This window comes from Tympanuchus pallidicinctus, unplaced genomic scaffold, assembly GCF_026119805.1.
Source record: "Tympanuchus pallidicinctus isolate F22 unplaced genomic scaffold, pur_lepc_1.0 scaffold3, whole genome shotgun sequence".
In the NCBI taxonomy this organism is placed as follows: Eukaryota; Metazoa; Chordata; class Aves; order Galliformes; family Phasianidae; genus Tympanuchus; species Tympanuchus pallidicinctus.
This window is the reverse complement of record NW_026294747.1, coordinates 106,850,848-106,871,468: the sequence shown is the minus strand read 5'-3', so window position 1 is coordinate 106,871,468 and position 20,621 is coordinate 106,850,848. Positions and strand designations below refer to the sequence as shown.

The 20,621-nt window shown below is 56.2% G+C and overlaps 1 protein-coding gene and 1 long non-coding RNA gene across 2 annotated transcripts in view; one reads left to right on the top strand and one right to left on the bottom strand.

Moving 5' to 3' along the window:
- Positions 1–18,497, top strand: part of LOC128085233 (zinc finger CCCH domain-containing protein 11A-like) — a 44,972-nt gene extending 26,475 nt beyond the window's left edge. Inside the window, exons 4-7 of the mRNA XM_052692320.1 lie at positions 16,675–16,761; positions 17,060–17,374; positions 17,710–17,786; positions 18,231–18,497. Of these exons, the coding sequence (XP_052548280.1) occupies positions 16,675–16,761; positions 17,060–17,374; positions 17,710–17,786; positions 18,231–18,287 (536 nt within the window). The 3' untranslated portion in view covers positions 18,288–18,497. The remainder of the gene's footprint in view (positions 1–16,674; positions 16,762–17,059; positions 17,375–17,709; positions 17,787–18,230) is intronic.
- On the bottom strand, positions 1,521–12,157 carry LOC128085369 (uncharacterized). The gene is made up of 3 exons (XR_008208936.1): positions 11,869–12,157; positions 4,652–4,765; positions 1,521–3,121 (listed from the first exon to the last, which is right to left on the bottom strand). It is a non-coding gene; the product is annotated as an uncharacterized LOC128085369 (long non-coding RNA).
- Positions 18,498–20,621: the final 2,124 nt, after the last annotated feature.

Sequence of the window (20,621 nt, the reverse complement as noted above, 5' to 3'; positions counted from 1 at the left end):
CCATGGGAAGCACACTGGCTGCACCGAAAGGGGTGCTGGAGAGTAGCATCCAAAACAAACCTCACCACATGGTCCCAGCTGGTGGTGTGTGGGGTATGCTTGATTCCTGGAATTAGGGCTAGGTTGCAGGCAAAAAACAGCTTCACCTTAGCAGGTGTGTTGCCTGAGAGTTTCCTGCACAAACTGAGACTTACCTCTGGGTTTTTTTCTGCATTGTTTTTGGCATCTTCATTCCAGCCCCAGGGTTCACAGCTGTTTCCTGGAGCATCCGTGTGTCCCAATGGGGGTGCCACAGGCTGAAATCAATGTGCAGAGATGGCATGGAGAGGCCTCCTTGCTCTGGAATCTACCACAGACAGACAGACAGCACCTGGGATGTGATCTGTGGAGAGAAGAGGAGCGCTCTTGGTGGAAGCCAGATGACCCAGCACAACTCCTGAGGAATCTGCAAACCAGCACAGAGCTGTAGAGCACATCTGCAGCTGCTTTTTGCCTCTGCAAGCTCCCACTGAGCCACTGCAAATGACCCAAAACCTTTGCTGCAGCCTCAGGACTGAGTTCTCTTGTGCCAGCTGCTCCCCACAGCTGTGGGGTGTCTTGAGCACCTTGCTACGAGCTGTAGAATGGAAGGAGCAAGGAGATGCTCATCCCTAAAGGGCCACTTGCTCATCCACAAAAAGTGAAACGAAACACAGCAGGCGCAGGGGTAAATCAGCTCTGAAGGAACACTTCTGCTCTTTCCATAGCACTGGTCACTCTATGCTGCTCTAAGGGTTAGACTAGGTGAGAAGAGCTCTCACTGCTGCTGAAAGAGGTCAGACCAGCTTCATAAAGCATCACAGACCCAGCCAGTTCTGCATCCTCCAGCGTGCACAGCAGAAAGGCATTAAATGTGTGGCAGTGTCCAGGCACGTTTTGCCCCAAGAGCCCTGACACCAAAAGGCACAAAAGTGACTCCAGCACACGAGCGAGGACGTGGTCACAGGGCTCAAGTCGTTCCTCAGAGACTGTGAGTACGGGCGTGAGAGCAAAGTGAGAGATGCCACGATCCTCAGGGTATCTCAGCCTCACAGAGAAATTGTGACTACAGCTGTGAGATACAGCTGGGCTGCTTAAGAACACTGAGCATCCACAGCTGCCCCACACCTCGATGAGTCGTGTCCACAGCTGATGTCCACAGCTCCCTCAGATGCTAGAGTAAAGCTCAGGCTCACCCAGGCTGTGTCTTTCCCTGAACTGCTCCCTTCCGCAGTGAAAGCTGGCACAGCTGGGCCCATGGCCCCCTCTGACCTCCTGAGCTGGTTGCAGGGTCCCTCAGTCCAGCGCAGGGCAGGAAGGCAGCTGAGACCCTTATAGGACCTCCATAGCTGAGAATCTTACAGGTCGTTTCCAACCTTGTGATTCCATGATTCCCTGATTCAGTCAGTTCCTTGCTGCTCACTCCCATCAGAAAGGTCCACACACTGCTTGGGAAGCACAATGCCACCTGGGGAAAACAGAAAGCAGGAACAGGCCATGCAGGTGGCTGTCACCCAGCAGAAGGCCAGATCCTTCCGCCTGATAGCTACTCCTCTTTCCAGTCCTGATGCGGCCCAGAGCATGCACAAGTATCAGTGGTCAGCAGCAGGACTCAGGGAAGGATCTGCAGAATCGCAGCTGATTCAGCTCTCCAGCCTGGCAAAGGAGCAGAGCCGTAGGGCTGCCATGAGCTGCAGGACTGCCCTGCTGTCATTGGGGTGGTGAAGCTGAAACCAGCTGGCTGGCAAAGTCCCATCTTGCTGACTGATCCACGGAACCCCAGGGAAAGAGAGACAGGCTCTGCGCTGAGAAGGGCTTGGGTACCGGTCCAGGAAAAGGGCGCAGCTCACAATCGTTGCTCAGCATCTCCACAGGACCACTGCTCACCATCAGGATGCTGTGAAGCCCAGTGCACAAGGCAGAGGGGAGACAGGGAGGTCACAGCGAGTCCCCCAAAAGCTGGGCAACACCTGCAGGTGGCACATGGACAGTGCAGGACGGGTGGTGCAGTGGAACTGCCAGGTCACAGCCTGAACCACTGCGTGAGCACACGAGTACCTCGAGCGGGGAGCCTTCCTCTCTCTCCATCTCAGCAGTGCTCCCAGCAGCACACACACAGTCAGCCTGCACAGCTCTCCTCCCCACACCCCTCAGCCCCCTTTCACCTTTCAGCACACCGCAGTTCAAACGCAGAAGGCTGCATTCCTCAGCTCACCGCTTTCTGCCAAACTGTTCCTGGGAGGGATGAGTCGATTCCTCTTTCTGTGATATCCTGTTCTATAGCTCCTCTATCTCAAATAAAGGCTCTGTCATCGCCTTGTTTGCTTTACAGGTGGGAAGGGGCAGAGGACATCTGTAACAATCAGAATGATCAGTGCAGTGGGAGCAGGTGTAACCACAAAGGGACTGGCACAACAGAAGGGTGTTACAAAGAAAAGGGAAAGTGCTCACCTGTCCCTGAAGATCCAGGCTCACAGGGAAAACTCCACAGGGCAGGGATCTCCAGCCAGAGATCCTTGCCCAGTGCAGGGTCAGCCCTTCAGTGAGGTCTAAGAGAGCTGCAGCCAGGCTCCCCTCATTCCATCATACAACTGAACTGCCCTCACCTGCGCTCCCAGGGCCGACTGGGTCCTTTCCCCAGATGCTCCATCTGGGCTGGTGGTTCAGGCCCTGACTCAACACTCACCAGACAGCATTTCTCAGCAAATAACAGCCAAAGGGGGAAATGGTTTTTCCCCTGCTGTTTTCCAGGCTGCTGTAACAATCCCACCTCTGCTGTGCCGGTCGGCAGAGCTGACAACAGGATCTGCTCACGAGCCAGCAGGATGAGGAAGTGAGCAGAGTTTTTGGAAACGTGCCTGCTGTCAGGGTGGGAGTTTGGGCCCGCCCCAGCACCATGCATTGCCACCACACGACACGGGAGGTGGCAAAGGTGTGGGAGTCAGTGGAGAGCTGGTGGAGGAGGAGAAGCTTGGATGCCTGGCAGGTTGAGGGGACATGAGGTAGCTGCACCCATCACAGCCATGGGCAGCGCAGACAGACGGCCATCAGCCATGATGTGCAGGGTCTTCATGACTGGAGCTTCAGGGGATGGCCGTGGTCACTGTGGAGAAGGGAAGAGCGTGGGCAGCAATTGTGGAGACAGGGCACCTACCCTGGGCTGCAGCCCCTACAGCACAGTTGCAGGGTTTCAGGCTGCTCAAAAAACCCTTTGTCTCATTTGCTCTTCAGAGTGACTCAAAATCGAACCCCAGCACTGTCACAGCCTGGGCAGAGCACGGCAAAGGAACCCTAAACCTGACAGCTCCCTTCCTACACCCCTCACATCACTCAAAGAATCCTCTCTCCCTTCAGCAATCGCAGCCTCTCCCCAGGGGTTGCACCAAAGGGCTCTTCCTTGGTCAAGAACTCTCCATCCAACTCCCAAAGCTCTCACACACCTCAGGCACCTTCAGCTCTGTCATACCAGCAGTGAAGTGCATGCACCCACCTGCCACAGCTTCGCAAGAACACACCACTCCCTGCTGAATTACCTGATGGGCCACAGATGTCATATCAACAGAATGAAAAGAAGAAAAAACAACTGAGAGAAGGAGAAAAAGGCCCTTAATAAACCAAGGGCCTTGGGGCTCTCTCTAGGACACTGGTGCACTCAGCACCTACAAAAGCATCACAGCATCACAGAATGGCCAGGGTTGGAAGGGACCTCAAGGATCACGAATCTCCATCCCCCCTGCCACGTGCAGGGCCACCAACCTCCACGTTGAATGCTAAACCAGGCTGCCCAGGGCCCCAACCAACCTGGCCTTGAACACCTCCAAGAACGGGGCATCCACAGCCTCTCTGGGCAGCTGTTCCAGCACCTCACCACTCTCTGGGTGAAGAATTTCCCCCTGATGTCTGACCTAAATCTCCCCTCCCTCAACTTAAAACCATTGCCCCTCATCCTACACATGTCAACCCTTTCAAAGACTTGATTCCCCTCCCCTCCGTAGGCTCCTTTAGGTACTGCAGGCTGCAATGAGGTCACCCCGCAGCCTTCTTTTCTCCAGGCTGAACAAGCCCAGCTCCCTCAGCCTGTCCTCACAGGGGAGCTGCTCCAGTCCCCTGATCATCCTAGCGGCCCTCCTCAGGACCCTCTCCAACAGCTCCCTGTCTTTTTTGCACTGCGGGCTCCACACTTGGACGCAGCAGTCCAGATGGGGCCTCACACGGGGCAGCGCTCCAACAAGGAAGGAAAACAAATCCAGCACGCTCTGCAGGGCTCCCAGCTCGCAGCAGGGGACGCCTGCTCCGCGTACAGAGCGTGCACACAAATGGCACCTCATCTCTTCCCCATTGATCCCCCCGCCATTGATACAGGCATTTCGAGGCACTGTGAAAAGGCAATGGAAGGCTCATCAAGAAGACTGGATGCACAGGAGATTTCTCACTTCCTCGGGGCGAGAGCACTGCTTGTCTACACGACCAATCTTTTCCAAACAAGCACCAAACAACTGTCACAACTAACAACTGAAATGGCATTTCCCTGCAAAAACAACCAACCAACCAACGAGCAGCCTGTCCAAAGACCCCTCCTCACACACTTGCCAAAAAGGCCACAGCCATTCTTCCATTTGCCAGGCTTACTCACAGAACTGCAGGCTTCTCTTCTCCATGCATCACGTGGACACACACAGGCTGCTGGTGCAGGGAAGGCAATTTCACCTGGGCATCTCACCACAGACGCTCCCTCCGCTCTGCTTTCCTGCAAAGATACAAGGAGAAAAGCCTCAGCTCCTCCGAGCAACAACTGCAAACAACTCCAGAAAATCCCCCACCCAAAAGCAGTTCCTGGGGAGCTACAAAGCACTCCTTCGAGGTTCACATCTGCTTACGCTGCGGCCTCTGCAGAAACACGCTGCCTTGGTGCTCCTGGCTCCTCAGGGCTCTTTTTCATCACCTCCTGGGCACAGCACAACAGCTCCTCTTGCACAAATCGAGGCCCTACCTACCTTCCTCCACCCCAAAATCAAGTCCGACACACAGTTGGGGTGCAGAGACCGGATGCTGACAGGAGCTCTAAAAGAGCAGAACAGGGGAAGAGCACATACACACAAGGCAGAAATAAAGAAGAGCAGAAGAGAAGAAAAAGAAGAAAGCATACAGGTAAGAAACAAGTGCAGAAGATGAAAAGTGCAGCAGAGGTAACGGTTGGATACAGGCAAGACAGCAAAGCAGGGAAAAGACGAGCAGAACAGGAGAAGAGCAGAAGCATAACAGAGAGGATGAAGGTAAGAACGACGTGCAGACAAGGAGAAGAGCAGAAAGGGAGACAAGACAGGTGAGACAGAAAAGCAGAAGTGCAGAGCAGCTGGAGAGCAGAAGAGAGAACACGGGTACGGCAGAAGTACAGAAGATGGGCAGAGAGGACACAGGCCAGGGAGAAGGGCAGAAGCAAAAACAAATAGAAGGGAGGAAGAGAGCACAGAAGAGCAGAGAAGAGCAGCAAAGTAGAAGAGCACATAGCATAGGTCAGAACAGAAGAGCCTAAGATGTGCAAGGAGGAAACAGCTAAGTCAGAAGAGCAGACGAGGAGAACAACAGGAGAAGAGAGGATACGGGTAAGAAAGAAAAGCTGAAGAGGAGCACAGATGCAGGAGAGGAGTCACGATTAAGGAAGGAAGAACTGCAGATGAGCAGAAAGAAAGGATAACACCAAGGGAGAAGAGCTGAAGAGCAGGTGAGGAAGAGAGCAGAAAAGGGAAGCGCAGAAGAGGGAAGAGCAGAAAAGACAACGCTGTCTGCTCTGTGCTCACCAGCAATGCCCCAGGACACGGCCAAAGCGAGGAGAAAAAGCCCACGATGTAAAGTGAGCGATGTTCTGGAGGCACACAGCACCAGTTCACAGCAACAAGCTCGGCATACGCTGCACGGGCCTTGACTCATTCCTGCACTGCTCTCAGCTGAATCGGGGCCGTCCCACCGAAATCACTCCTTGTCATTGTCACCTGTCCAACTGGCCCACCACGGCTGCCGCCGCTTCCCAGAACTGGTAATTAAAGCTGGCAGTTTAAGCCCTAAGCCACGGGCTGGTTTTGGGTGGTGACGGCTGGCAATGCTTGCAAGGGAGATCCTGACTGGGAGGGGAAACCATCCCTGGGGGGAGAACGCACTGCAGGGATGGCAAATCCCCACTGGGATGACGGGCAGAGCCTTGGGAAGGAAGGGCACTGGGCTGCAAAATGCCCATCCATACGGTCACTGATCCTGGGGATGGGAAACCACTGGGATGGGAAGGAGGTCTGGGTACGAAAAGGCAAAGCATGGCAAGCCGGGGGGAGAGGGGCTGAGCCCAACGGTCACGGAACCCCCGTGGGGGGAGGGGCTCCCCCAACTGCCACTCTCCAGCTGTCATGGCAGGTAAGGCAGCAGCTCCCCCTGCTCTGACGCTCCAGCTGACCCCAGCGCCCCACATCTCACCCCTGTGGCCCCGGATCTCATCCCAGAGCCCCAGAAAACACCCCTGTGACCCGGATCTCAGCCCAGCACCCCAGATCCCACTCCTGTCACCCGGATCTCACCCCAATGCCCCGGCTCTCAGCCCAGCGCCCCGTCTGGCGTTTCCCCACAGAGAGATTCCCTCGAGCGCTGACGGTGCCTCTGACGCCTGACGCCACTTGCTTGGATGCCACTGTGCCGCCACCGGACCCCGCCGGGATGCAGCCCACCGTCCGCGGACCGATGCCGGTACCCCCACAACCCTTCCCTGTCCCCACTGCCACCCACCTGGCCCCTCAGCCCTCTGCCTGGCCCGGCCTACCAGGTGCCTGGGGACAGGCAGCGCAGCTCCCACCCGGGGGGCTGCCCCCAACCCTGGCTCAGCTGCCACCTGTGGGCCTCACCCCAACTGCGGGGCTGCACTCACCGGTGCTGCTGCTCCTATCTGGGGGGCAGCACCCAGCTACGGCTCCCCCCCACGCCCCTGCTCCCTGCTCGGGACGTCCCCTGCACGCAGGGACGCTGCCGCCCCAGCGGCCGATGGGGCTGTGGCCCGGGGCCGTGCCCCTCCACGCGGAGCCCCCGCAGCCCGCAGGCACCTGCCTGCCGCAGGCCCCCGGCCGCCCCGGCCCCCCCCCAGTTCTTTTGCAGGTACCCTCCCTGCAGCAGCAGGTGCTCCCCGGGCCCTGCACCCTGCCCGACACCTGGGAGCTGCCCATGCAGCCCTCCCAAGACGCCGTGCTGCTCTCGGAGGACCAGGGGCACCCAGCGCCCACCGACGTCTGCCCCCACCCCGCCACGGCTCCGCTCGCCTGCAGCGCTGCCTCGCTGCAATCAGGCCGTGAGTTCAGGGGCTGCAGGGCGGGCGGCAGGCTGTCTACTCCACGGGGCTGTGGGAAAGCTGGCATTGCCCCGCTGGGGATGCTCTTGCTTGGCCAGCAGCGACAACGAGCGCAGACACCCCGGAGGACGTCGCCGAGGACATGGCTGAGCTCCTGACCTGGATCAACGAGGGTGAGTCGGGGGGCAGCAGAGCCGGCGGGGGGTGCTCGCACCGAGCGGGCACGGGAAAGCTGGCAGTGCCCCTCTGGGCATTTTCTTCCTTCTCCAGAAGTGACAGCCAACCCAGGCATCCTGCACGACAACGCAGACGTGGACGAGCTGCTCACGTGGATCAACAGCGGTGAGTTTGGGAGCAGCACAGCTGCTGGGGGCTGCCTGCGCTGAGTGCCTGCGGGAAAGCTGGCATTGCCCCACTGGGCATTTCTTCCACTGCCCAGAAGACAGACCCAGCACCAGCACTCTGGCCGGCGATGCCGAAATTGACCGTTTGCTCACCTGGACGGATGGTGAGTTTGCGGTCTGCACAGATGACCGGTGGGTGTCTGCACCAAGCAGGGGGTGGGAAGGCTGCCATCATCGTTCCGGGGCACGTTCTGCTATTCCAGAAGCTGCGAGTGCCCTGCACAGCTGCAGAAGGGAGGGGCTGGCGCAGGGCAGCACTGCCACACAACCACCGAGCCCACGAGCCTCCAGCAGCCTCAACTCCTCTTCCATCGCAGAGCTGCCTCACTCCCCCACGGCCAGCCGGGAGCTCAGCAACGACACAGATGCTGAACCCGGGCTCTTCAACAACTCACTTGGGCACCAGGCAGCATCCCCTCAGCTGCCCGTGCCGAGCCCCCTGGCTGCTCTTACACCGCCATCGCCAAACAACGCACACCCGATGGAAGAGGTGCTGCGAAGGCAGCCCCGGGTGATGCTCACCCGCCTGGCACTGCCCAGCCCACCGGCTGCCCCTGCACCTCCTGCACCTCGCACTGCACACCCCACGGCAGAGGTGCAGCGCAGGCAGCCCCGGCTGGTTCTCCCCCGCCTCGCACTGCCACCCGGCTGCATCTCCTGCCGGCTGGCAGACCAGCACCCAGGGCACAGCGCCGAGCCAGCCAAGCGCCCCGTGCCTCCTCTGCTGCGCGCCGGGCGGCTCGTGGAAGAGGCGCCGCACAAACAGCCCCACGTGCTGCTCAGGCGCCTCGCACTGCCAGCCGGATGCATCTCCTGCCGGCTGGCACACCAGCACCACGGGGACAGCACCGCGCCGCCCACCAGCCCAACGCCCGCCTGCTCCACCACCAGAGGCCAGAGCACCGCGCACAGGCAGCGCGCTGCCAGCATCCCAGGCACACACAGGAAGCTGCCGCGCTGCCACCGGGCGCCAGCCCACAAACGCCGGCGCTAGGCCAAGCTGCCGCTGTCAGCACGGCGGCAGCACCAGGACTCGGCACGGTTATGGGCACACAGCAACACAGCAACAACCCGTCCAGCAGCACCAGCCACACCGACAAACAACCGAAAGGAACGCACCGCCAGGGCAAAGCACAGGCGCCCAGCGAGCCTGGAGCGGGCCACAAGCTCAGCATCCGTGCCTGGGAGGAGGAAAGGGTAGCTACTGGGCACGCTGCTTCCTCCAGCACAGGTGCAACTGCAGGGCCGCCAGCCCAGAAGCAGCCTGCGGCTGCCAGTCACAGCAAAGCACCTCTCTGCAGGAAGCCAAAGCGCTGGCAGTCGTGCCAAGGAGGAGGGAAGGGTAGCTACCGGGCACGGATCTCGCCTGCCAGCAGAGGGGGAGGGAATTTGGTGGGGTGGCAGTTCTGGGTGAGAAATTGCACTCGGGTAATATTGTACTCCAAAACTGCCGGAATTGGGAGGAAGGAATTGCTGGCGTGGGATCTTTGGGGGGCTGGGAAGTTTTGTGCAGGGGGAAGAAACTATTGGTGGGAGGGAGCGGGGGGGAGGGGGAGAAATTGATCGGGGGGTGGGAAACTGAGGGTGGGAATTTTAGGGGGTGGGATCAGAAACTGTTGTTAGGGGTGGGAAATGGTTGGGAATCTTGTCATTTAGGCACTGTTTTGTACGTTTCACTATTAAATGTCCTGCGTTCCCTTTGCTACACCTCTGCCTGCTGTCGTTCATGCAGCACCAAAGCCCCCCCAGGCCCCCGTGCCCACCTCTGGGGATGTTGGGGTGGCTGCAGGCAGCCAAGAGCTCCTCCAGCTCCTCCAGGCTGAACATCTCCATCGGGGGCACCGAGTTGGCACAAGGAGAGTCGAGGCAACGCCGAGAGGCAACGGGAGCTGACTGGGGAACTGCACAGAGCACCAGGGGGCGTGGAGAGCTTTGCACAGCACTTGTGGGGTTGGGGGGCTCCAACGGTACCCAGGTGGCACATTTTCACCTCACTAACTTCCTGCTCTCCAACATCTCACCCAAGCCATTCAACAGGCCCTTTTCTCCAAGGGGGGCAGACTTTCTCCTTGCGCCTGACCTTCCCCCCCACCTCCCCAGGCTGCCCGTCTCCCCCCTGGGCGCTGTGTTCCACGCATTCCCACCCTCACGCTGTCGCTCAGTGACACCTTTGTCACCCACACACTCACCGTGGGTCCTCAGGAGGGCTGGGGTGTCCTGTGAAAGCAACCCCAGGGACACCTCTGGTCCCGAGCCTTGGAAGACACAGCTCCTGGAAAAACACCTGCAACGCTGCTTCATCTCATCTCCTTGGCACTCCACCTGGGCGCTGTGTGGAAGCCAGCTGCTTCCCCTGCTGTCTCCACACTGGGCTCACCTCTCTCCCTCTGCTCCTCACCCAACACCCAGCACTGCTTTTACCATGCCCTTGCTGAAGAGCACACAAGGTACACAAGCACACCGCTCTCCCTAGGGAAAACATGGCTCCCAGGCACCTGCACTGCAACCCTACCAACAGACGGTTCAGTCTCACAGGAAACAGAAAAGCTTAAAACAAACCCCAGGCCCCTGTTTAGCAGTAATGGTTGGCTGAATTTGGGCTCACAGTAGGATTCCAACTCGTCACCTTCCTGCCTTCCAACTGCCTTCGCTGTGCTTTGAAGCTCCAATGAAGATCCAATGCCTTCATGCCCTTATGTAACAGCATCCACTCCTTCAAACACAGAGGAAGGAACGTCTCAGTACTTACATCACACACCAGCCAGGCTGCTAAGGACCGGTAACTCTTCTGGGACAGCTTCATCCAAACCTTTCTGCATTAGCCTTGCTATCACCCCAAACTCGCCCCATTCCTGCTTTGAGGGCTCAGAGCCTGAACTCCACTAAAAGGCCACCTGTCACCATGAGATCAGGCACACCTGACACAACCACACCACTAAGGCTCCTCTGCTCCACTCCACTGCCTCCCAGTGCTCGCTTAAAAATAAAATCCACCAAGAGAATCAAACACCAACACGTTTTGGTGGCACAGCCCAGCGCAGAGCTACGATCCCAAAGCCATTGTAAGGTTTAATTTAACAGTGCTGTGTGGGATGATTCAACTGCTTCAAGCTCAAACATGATGCAAGTGATTGCTTAATCCATACATCTCAGCGACCTCAAAACCTGATGTCTTGGAAAAAACAAACAGAACAGACCATCTCAAATAGCAGATAATCAATCTACAGAACTTAATCAGCACGCAGTCCTGTGGACAAGTTCTGTGCTGGCAGCAGAGTCTTTTTACGACCATTAGGAACATCCCTACTTACAGAGCCACCACAACTTGGGCACTAAATACACAGACCCACCTGGCAGAACAGCAAATAAAGAAGCAACTTGCCCTCCCCTTATCCAACTCCACTCACATTTAGAAGTGAAACTACAAGTTTAACTGCCATGAAAACATGAGGGGATAAAAAAAAAATCATCTGGTATTTTCCAGGTAAACCACCAAGATCATAGAATCCCAAACTGTAAGGGATCCACAAGGAATCACCAAGTCCAGCCTGAGGCTCCAGGAAGGACAACCCAAACACAAATGGTCTTTAAGCTGCAGCAGCTCAGGACCAGGCCCACAGCCCTGGGGAGCCTGGCCACAGCCACTGCTATCAGGTGCAGCAAGCACAGGGAGCAGGCAGGCAGGCACAGCACAGCAAGCATCACCAATAAAGCTCCCCCATTTGGACAGCCAAAACACAAACTGCCATTTCACCGCTCATGGCTCTTCCCTGAACTCCCAAACAAGCAGTTACTTCAGTCCCCTATCGCACTGCAACTGCTCATAATCCACAACCAAGATCGTATCTTTCACAACATAAGCAGCTCACTTCTGCTTGGTGGCAATGACGTCCATTCCCATTGCGTCCCTTCATGTGAGCAAAATCACAGCCAGCTTTCTGACAGCCTCCTGCAAGATCCTCCACAAAGCACCCAGCACTTCTGAAGAGGGACAGAAAGGAAGGTTCATGCAAACAGGCACACAAGGTGTCCCCCCCCCAGCCCAGAGCGGCCCATCACACACAGAGCGGCAGAAACACCAGGGCAATGGCAGGATATGACAGAGGCAGGAAAAGCACTGCTCACCATCGCCAAGGAGTCACCGACAGAACCAACTCCACAGCAGAGAACCTTCCAGAAAGAAACCCTTCCCTGCTCCCAGCCAGCCCTGACCTGAGCTCCACGAGGGGCAGCCAGGCTGCGCCCCTTCCAGCCACGGAGCTCCATTGCCTTCAGCTGCGCTCCAGGGCTGAGCAGCTCCTTTCCTCAGCTGCTCCGTCAGTGGGTCAGGCTGGGATTCAGCACTTCTTAGACAGCAGAGCAAAGGAAAAAATCCCAAAGCAAAGCTGGAGACAAAATACAAACGGCAAAGAAAGCTTGCAGGATCCCAGGAAATAACAGCAAAGCACAGGCAGAAGGCAGAAGGCAGAAGGCAGGGTTATGTCTGCGTGTCTGAAGGAAAAGCTGCAGATGTTCAGTGCTGCTCCATGCACCCATCGCAGACAGCTGCACACAACAGGGCTCCAGCAGCACTGGCAGCTCCTGTCAGCTTCACTATTAAAGCCATCTGACAAACTTCCAATTCCGTATTGCCAGTGCTTTAAAGAGAGAAGCTCTAAAGCTGGCAAACGCACGGTGGCTCCAGATAACAAACACCAAGGCAAATGGCACTTCAGGCCATCAGCATCCCTACGTTACTGCACCTCTTCTAGTTGATCCAGAGAGGCTTCTAGCTCCTTTCGAGCTTCTTCTCATTCCCTGAGCTGGAAAAATCAAGGGAAAAATGTTGAAATGGCTCCAAAACCCCTTCAATTTTGAATTAATCCTGATTTTGCCCTGCAGTTGGGTTTTTGTTTTTATTTGTGGTGTTGCACAACAGGTGACTGAAGTGACTGGCACAGCTTGGAAGTGGAATCATTCCATCAAACATGCTGGTTTTCTTTGAAATCTCACCCAGCAGCAGCCTGAGCGGAAAGCGGCGCTCTTGAGGGAAATCCTCACTGTGAACAAAGGCCCAGAAGAAGAGAGCAGCTGGTCCCTGCGTTCCCATAGTCAGGTTTTCCTTTCTGATCTGTTACCCCTCAGGCGGTGCCTGCAGCTGTGTGATGAGCTCTGCAGGAAGTGCCGACGTTTCGCGTTCCACCTTGTCTTTCACCTGGTTTTAAAGCTTAGAGCACCCTCAATTTCTGCAGCCCTGAGCTTTGGGCCACCAGAGCTCTCCAGCTTCTACCCGTGATGTGGGACTGTAATGTGTCTACTGTGTCAGGCTCTTCTTCTCTTTTCTCTTTTAAGGTACCTCTTTTAAGTACCTCTTTTAAGGTAGGAAAATTCATTTCTGGGCCAGGAGAGGAAGAAATGCAGCAATCTTCCCTGCACTGCTCAGTTTGCCTGAGTTGCCAAGTGCTCCTCGTTTTTCTCGTACCCTTCAATTCCCAGTCCATATTTTCCCCAAAGCAAAAGAATTCAGAGGTAACCACCTACAGTTCAGTGAGCGATTTCAGTATTTATTTCTGACTGTGGCAATTCCTTCAGTTCAGAAGTCACACTTAATTTACGGAGCCTGCTTTAATTCTGACCAAGGTTGCAGTGGCAGCTGGCTTCCCAAGGCTGCAGTACGTGGTGGTGGCACAGCCTCGGGCTTCTGCATTTGTGCTGATCCCACATTTCCTTTCTCTGTGTCGCAGGTCAGCTGGCGCTGGAAGCGGACGGCATCCAGTGTGAATGAAGGGCAGTGCAGGAGCAGCTGCTGCTGGGAGGAAGGAAGCGCAGGCTGATGGACGCTGACGCATCTCCCGGCACGGCACCAGAGGAGGCAGCGGTGATGCTGGGGGGCAGCTGCAGAAGAACACGAGGAGCTCCTCAGCAGGAAGCCACAAACCCTGCAGGAAGCTGCAGCAGACTCAGAGCACGCGTGGATGCCCAGGAGGAAATGCAGGCCCAGCGTTTGAGCAGCGCCTGGCCACGGAGTGCTGCGGCCCAACACAAAGCTGTTCTGCCTTTGCCCAGATGGCTTTCCAAGGTGGGCTCGTCTGTCCCCACAAAAACCAGAGCGCTGACTCATCCGAATGCTGGCTGATTGCTTGGGAGCCCAAATCCTCCCAGCCTCCAGTCTGGGGGATCCTGGGGGCAACATCTCCTGGGTCTGATCATGCGGTGCCTGAGCGAGAGCATGACCCAGGCTGGTTACACAGGAGTCATCTTAATTTCTCTGTTTTGATACTTCAGATAACGCCATTGGGCGGCCCTCATGTTTTCTTACAATTTGGTACCAGGCCTGGTGACTTTGGGCCACAGCCCAAAAGGTTGCATCCAGCCCAGGGGCTCACAGCCACAGCCCCAGTTAGAACAGCACTGACTGCAGGGCCTAAAGCCTCAGCCGCAGGCAGAGAAGACAGCTCCAGCCTTGGAACTAAAGTCACAGCTAGAGAAGGTGGAAAGGCCCTAGGGCCTAAAGCCACAGCCAGAGAGGCTGGCACCAGCCCCAGAGCCAAAATGGACAGCCCAAAAGGCAGGATCCAGCCCAGGGACTGAAAGCCACAGCCACAGCTGGGGAGGCCAGCGCTGCCCTGGGACTGAAAGCAAAAACCAGAGATGCCGGGTTTTGTTTTCTGCTGATTCCTATTGGACTCCATTAACCACTCTGAGGCCATACTGGTTTTTACTGGGCTGCACAAAGGTCATCCTCACTTCTCTGTTGCTTTACTTCAATTAACCCCCATTCAATCAACCCCATTCAGCACATTGGGTGAGTCTCATGTTTCCTACAGTTTGGATCTGGGAGGTGGCCACTCCTTTGCCTATGATGAAAGCACAGCGGTGATGCAGGCACTTGCTGAGCTCACAGTGGTTGCCTGGCTGGGAGCGTTTGTGCCCCAGCTGGAGCAGAGCTGGTGGTCTGGTGAGCGTGCTGCAAACCAAGACTGAGCTCTGTGCTTTTCAGGAGAGATCTTCCTGTGAGAGCCCACTGGGAGCAGCGCTGCGGCGCGTGCGTCAGCTGGGCACAGTGACCAGGTCATCCGGCTGGGCAGTGACCAGGTGAGCTGGGTTTGGTGCTGGCTGGGGGCCGGGAGGTGTCTCAGCAGAAAAGCTGGGCTGGGGAGGAGTTCCCAGCTCCAGCGGTGCCCCTCAGCACGGCCGTTTCCAGGGGAAATGGTTCTTGTTGAGATTCCATCCCACGTTTCTGTGAGGATGATGAGATGACATTCCTACCCTGGAAATTCACTGCTGAGCCCCGCCTTCATGTCGGACATTGAAAAGCAAGGAGAGCACAAGCTTCTCAGAGCACAGCTCGTGCCCCCTGCCCCACGGGTGGCTGGGTGCAGAGCTGTGGAGGAGATGGAGAAGGGCACTTGCTGACACAAGCCGTGGCAGTCAGACCCAAACTGGACCTGGTGGCAGGCAGCTCTCGCAGCCAGCTGCCTTCCAGACGTTGCCCTCCTCAAGAGACTCCATGGCGCGGCAGAAGAAAGCTGGGAAGATGCTTCTTCCTCATGATTTTTCACTGGTGGATGCTTTCTGCAGGGTTCCTGTCCAAAAGGAGACTTTGGGCATCGAGGAAGAGTGAAGCCAGCTCTTTCCAGGAGCGGGAGAAGTTCCTGTGCAGAGAACCATCTGAGCTTGGCTTCCTCTGAGACTTCAGCCGTCATGTCTCAGCATGGAGACGAGCGCGGCTCCAATTCCCGCTCTGTGAGAGCAAAGGTAGGGCTGGGTATCTTTTGCTGGGTGTTTCTTCCTTTGTTTTTGTTTTCCAGGGGAAGGGGTGGAGCGGAGGGAGCCCTGCTGGTCCTTTGGGACCTCAGGAACTGGTTGGGTTCTGCGCTCGCTGACAGCCTGGGCTAATAACATGGGCATGGCTCAGGCTGTGTTTTCCCTCAGTGGTAAAGAACATCTCAGCACTCTGCTATCCCATCTCTGGCACGACCTGGAAGCTCTGTGCAAACCTCGGCTGCCCGTTCCCTCCAACGTTTCTTCTTTCTCTCCTCAGAAGCAGTGCGGCGCGGTTCCCCGCCTTTGGGAGCAGCAGCCAGCAGGCTGCCAGAGATCCCACGGCGCCTGGCAGCGCACAGAGGGACGCGATGGGCACGGGCCGTCCTCACTGCCACGCAAAAGTGAGTTTCTGCAGTCCTCTGTCATGAAGGATGGAGGAATGCCTGCTAGGTATCACTTCTGAGCGGCTGCAGTGCTGTAGGGATGTCCAGAAACCACGGTGGAAGCATTAGAAAGGCCGACAGCAGCAGCTGATGGCAGCAGCGAGACACCAGTCTGTGTACAAGTGGTGCTGCTCAGAGCTGAGTGCATTCCCTCTAGGGACAAGAGATCCGTGTCTCCACGTTTGCACCCGGTAGCGTTTTGTTTGCTGATGCAGCTCTGCTCTGCAGAATGCAGAGCTGTCAGGCAGTCCGGGGTTCCTCTGCTGCCATCTGGCAGGAATGAGAGCATAATGCTTTGTGTCAGCACGCTGCAGTTTGAACACCAGTTTCTGCTCTGGCTGTAGAACAGCGTCTTCTGGTTTTGGGGTGGGTGTGGGCTGACAGGACAGCGCTGCTCCTGGGGTCTGTGCAATCACACTGGATCTGTCGTTGCAGGGACGGAGCCTGCGCGTCCGTGGGATGGTGCTGGGCACGGGGGGAAACGGAAAGCCTCCCCAGGTAAGAAGCTCCTGTGAGCTGTGCTGTGGGTGCTGCCTCTAAGCAGGGCTGCACGCAGGGCTGAGTGTGATGGAGGAGGGAGGAAAGGGCACTGCAGTTCTGTGCTGACTGCAGAAGTGGCACAAGGCTGGAGCAGCGGAAAGGAAATTGAAGAAACTACACTGGAAGACCAGAAGTTTGGTTGGCTGTGCTACAACGTTCCTGCAAAGAGATGCTCTTCATGTCTCTGTTTCCTTTCTGTCAGATGCTGATGCAAGCAGCCTTCCAGCAAAGCGCAGCCTTGCAGAAAGGCAAGGCAGAAGCACCGAGTGTGGCACAGCACCCAAGAGAGGTATGGACACACAGCAGGCACCTGGGTTTGGTGCACTGTCTTTCTAGCTAGGCTCTCTGTCTATTCTTTCTGGGACTGACGTTGTTGTGTGTTTTACCTGAGGTATTAATCCCTGGGATCTACTATTACCTTCCTGTCCCGTTTTGTAGTCTCAACGCAACGTTCAGCCAAGATGCTAAGATTCCTTACTGTGTACCCTCGAGATCAGGTTTCCTAGTATCGAGGCCCATTGTGCAGACTGAAAGTATCACTGGACTCTCGTTGTATCTCCTTGCTTCTCTTTTCTTGATTATAACAGACAGAGGTGCTGAGTCCAACGGAAAGATCGACCCGAAAGCGGTGCAGGAAGGGCTTTCTGGGAGAGCTTGTCTTCAGGCTGGGGGGCTTCCTACATCAGCAGGTCCCAGCTCAGGGGGAAGACCTGCCCCTGCCGTGTGCCCCCGCTCTGTCTCCAAGTCCCTGGCTGCAGGTAAACGCAAGGGCCTGGAGGAAGAGCAGCAAACATCAGCGCTGCTGCCTGCCTGCAAAAGAGCCAGAGGTCAGAGCGGAGGCAGCGTGCCGGCTCCAGCAGCACAGCCTGGGCCTGCTGCAGCACGGAGCTCCAAGCTGCGAGGTAAGCAGGTGCTGTGCTACCGCCCTGCAGGGCAGCTGCTGCCCTGATCAAGCACACCGAGGCTGCAGAGGGTTTGCTTTGCTTTCTCCTTCTCTGCAGAGGGGAAAAGAGTTGGAGCCTCTAAGAAGTCCAAAGGCACTGAGGTGCCACAGTATGTAACCCCGTCTCTTTAACTGCATGGTGGTCTTCTGTTTGTCCCCCTGGAAATGTCTTTCACTGAGAGGCTTCCTGCTCAAATTTCCCCTGTCTTTTTTCTGCCTTCAGCTTTTGTGGTACCCATGTTTTCACAGTTCTGCTGCTGACGGAATGAATTCATTGTTATTCTTGCTTTATAGCAAGAAGACGACGACAGAAAGAGAGGAGAAGGGAATTGAAGAAGGCTTCCCTCAGAGCTGCAGCTGCACATACAGAGGTGAGTCCTTGGCGAGCACAGACACGGCTCTTGTTGCCTTCAGTGCCTCTGTCTGACAGCCGTGAAAGATGCTGTAAGGTCCTGAGGGCAGTGATGTCACAGAAAAACACCCAGCTGTGTGTCTGAGGAAGTCACGCTGTCAGCGAGAGCTGCCCAGGCGAGCTTGGGTGCCTTCCTCTGCCTTCAGAAGGACGCTGTTGGTAACGGCCGGAGGGTTTTGCTGCCATAAGGAGCCTTGCCGTGTCGGGCACTGCGGCCTTGGAAACCTCGTTCCCCCAGCAGAGCATGAATGTTAGCATAGGCAGCTGCTGTGGGAAGTAACGCCAGCGACCTGAACGGCAGGAACGTGCTGTGCTGCATGGGGCCGTTCTGCAAGTGTCCTGATCAGCCTTTCTGAAGGAGAGCTCCCCAGGTTGTTTCTACACTCACTCTGTTTCTTTCCAGTGCTCCACAATGAACAGCCTGGTGGAGATGATGCAGCAGCTGCAGCTGAGGGACTGAGAGGAGCAGCATCAGCCGGCAGCGCTGCGGCGCGCGGCGTTACAGGGCAGCGCTGCGAGTGCCGCCCAACTCCAACTCAACTTTGGTTGTGCTCAATAAAAACATCACCAGTAGAGATGGACACAGAGCGCACGGCCCGATTTGTGCAGCGGCAGCCAGGAGCTGCTGCTCCAACGACTTCCTGGCGCACTCACACAACCCTGTGCACTCACACACTGCCTGCACCTCCTGGCACACCTGTGCGCAACCATCCGAACGCACGGGCAAAGGTGTGCAAAGCCACACAGCCTTGTGCAGAGCCCTCGGTGCACACGCCGTGTTCATGCACACGCACACGTGTGTGCTGCCGTGTTCTGCTTCTGGCCTTCGGTGTCTGGAGGGGGGCGGCAAGAAAGAAGGGCAGAGAGAGACAGTTGAGACGGGACGGATGGCAGAAGTCTGTCACAGTAAGGGTGGCACTGGAGCAGGGACACTGTCTTGGGAAAAAAGCCAGATGAAGGGGAAAAACAGGGATTTCGGGGAGAAAACCCCACATTGAAGGGGAAAAACAGGGATTTTGGGGAGAAAACCCCAAATTGAATGGGAAAAACAGGGATTTTGTGTAGAAAATCCCAGATTGAAGGGGAAAAACAGAGATTTCTGGATGAAAAAAGCCAAATTTAAGGGGAAAAAGAGAAATTTCGGGGAGAAAAAGGCAGATTTAAGGGGCAAAACAGGGATTTCTGGGAGAAAACCCCAGATTGAAGGGGAAAAACAGTGATTTCTGGGAGAAAACTTCACATTTAAGGGGAAAAACAGGATTTCTGGGATAAAAAGCCACATCCATGGAACAGATCCTCCTGGATGACATGCTCAGCCACACGAGGGATGGGCATGTCATCTGTGACAGTCAGCATGGCTTCTCCGAGGAAGGTCATGCTTGACCAATCTGGTGGCCTTCTATGATGGAGTGACGGCATCGGTGGATAAGGGGAATGCGACCGATGTCATTTACCTGGACTTGAGCAAGGCCTTTGACAAGGTCCCCCACCACATCCTCATCTCCAAATTGGAGGGATGTGGATTTGATGGATGGACCACTGAATAGATAAGAAACCGGTTGAAAGGCCGCAGACTTTCAGAGGGTGGTCATGAATGGCTCTGTGTCCAGGTGTAGGCTGGTAACAAGAGGCGTCCCCCAGGGCTCTGTGTTGGGACCGGTGCTCTTCAACATCTTCATCAGTGACAGCGATGTAGGAATTGAGAACATCCTCAGCAAGTTCGCTGATGACACCAAGCTGAGCGGTGCAGTCGACACAGTTGAAGGAAGGGCTGCCATGCAGAGGGACCTTGAGAGGCTGGAAAGGTGGGCAGGGTGGACTTGATGAGGTTCAACACAGCAAAGTGCAAAGTTTTGCACTTGGGCCGGAGGAATCGTAGGCATCCTTACAGGCTGGAAGGAGCGGTCCTTGAGAGCAGCCTTGTGGAGAAGGACCTGGGGATCCTGATGGATGAAAAGCTTAATATGAGCCAACAGTGTTGCGGCTCAGAGGGCAAATGGTATCCGGGGGTCCATCAAAAGAGGGGTGGCCAGCAGGGACAGGGAGGTGATTGTCCCCCTCTACTCTGCTCTTGTGAGGCCCCATCTGGAGTACTGCGTCCAAGTGTGGAGCCCGTAGTACAAAAAAGACAGGAAGCTGTTAGAGAGGGTCCTGAGGAGGGCTACTAGGATGATCAGGGGACTGGAGCAGCTCCCCTGTGAGGACAGGCTGAGGGAGCTGGGCTTGTTCAGCCTGGAGAAAAGAAGGCTGTGGGGTGACCTCACTGCAGCCTGCAGTACCTAAAGGAGCCTACGGAGGGGAATCAAGTCTTTGAAAGGGTTGACATGTGTAGGATGAGGGGAAATGGTTTTAAGTTGAGGGAGGCGAGATTTAGGTCGGACATCAGGGGGAAATTCTTTACCCAGAGAGTGGTGAGGTGCTGGAACAGCTGCCCAGAGAGGTTGTGGATGCCCCGTTCTTGGAGGTGTTCAAGGCCAGGTTGGTTGGGGCCCTGGGCAGCCTGGTTTAGCATTCAACGTGGAGGTTGGTGGCCCTGCACGTGGCAGGGGGGATGGAGATTCGTGATCCTTGAGGTCCCTTCCAACCCTGGCCATTCTGTGATGCTGTGATTTGTGTTTCACGCTTGTTGCAGTGTATACAAGAAGTGATACAGGATGCTTTGAACCGTGCCTTTTTTATTAATAAGGAAGGAGGAGATGTGGGGGGAAGATGTAACTGAGCAGTCAGCAAAGAGTTTATCAGACTCCTTAGTAGACCCTGTCACTGTGAAACCTTGGGAGCCTGGAGTGTAAGA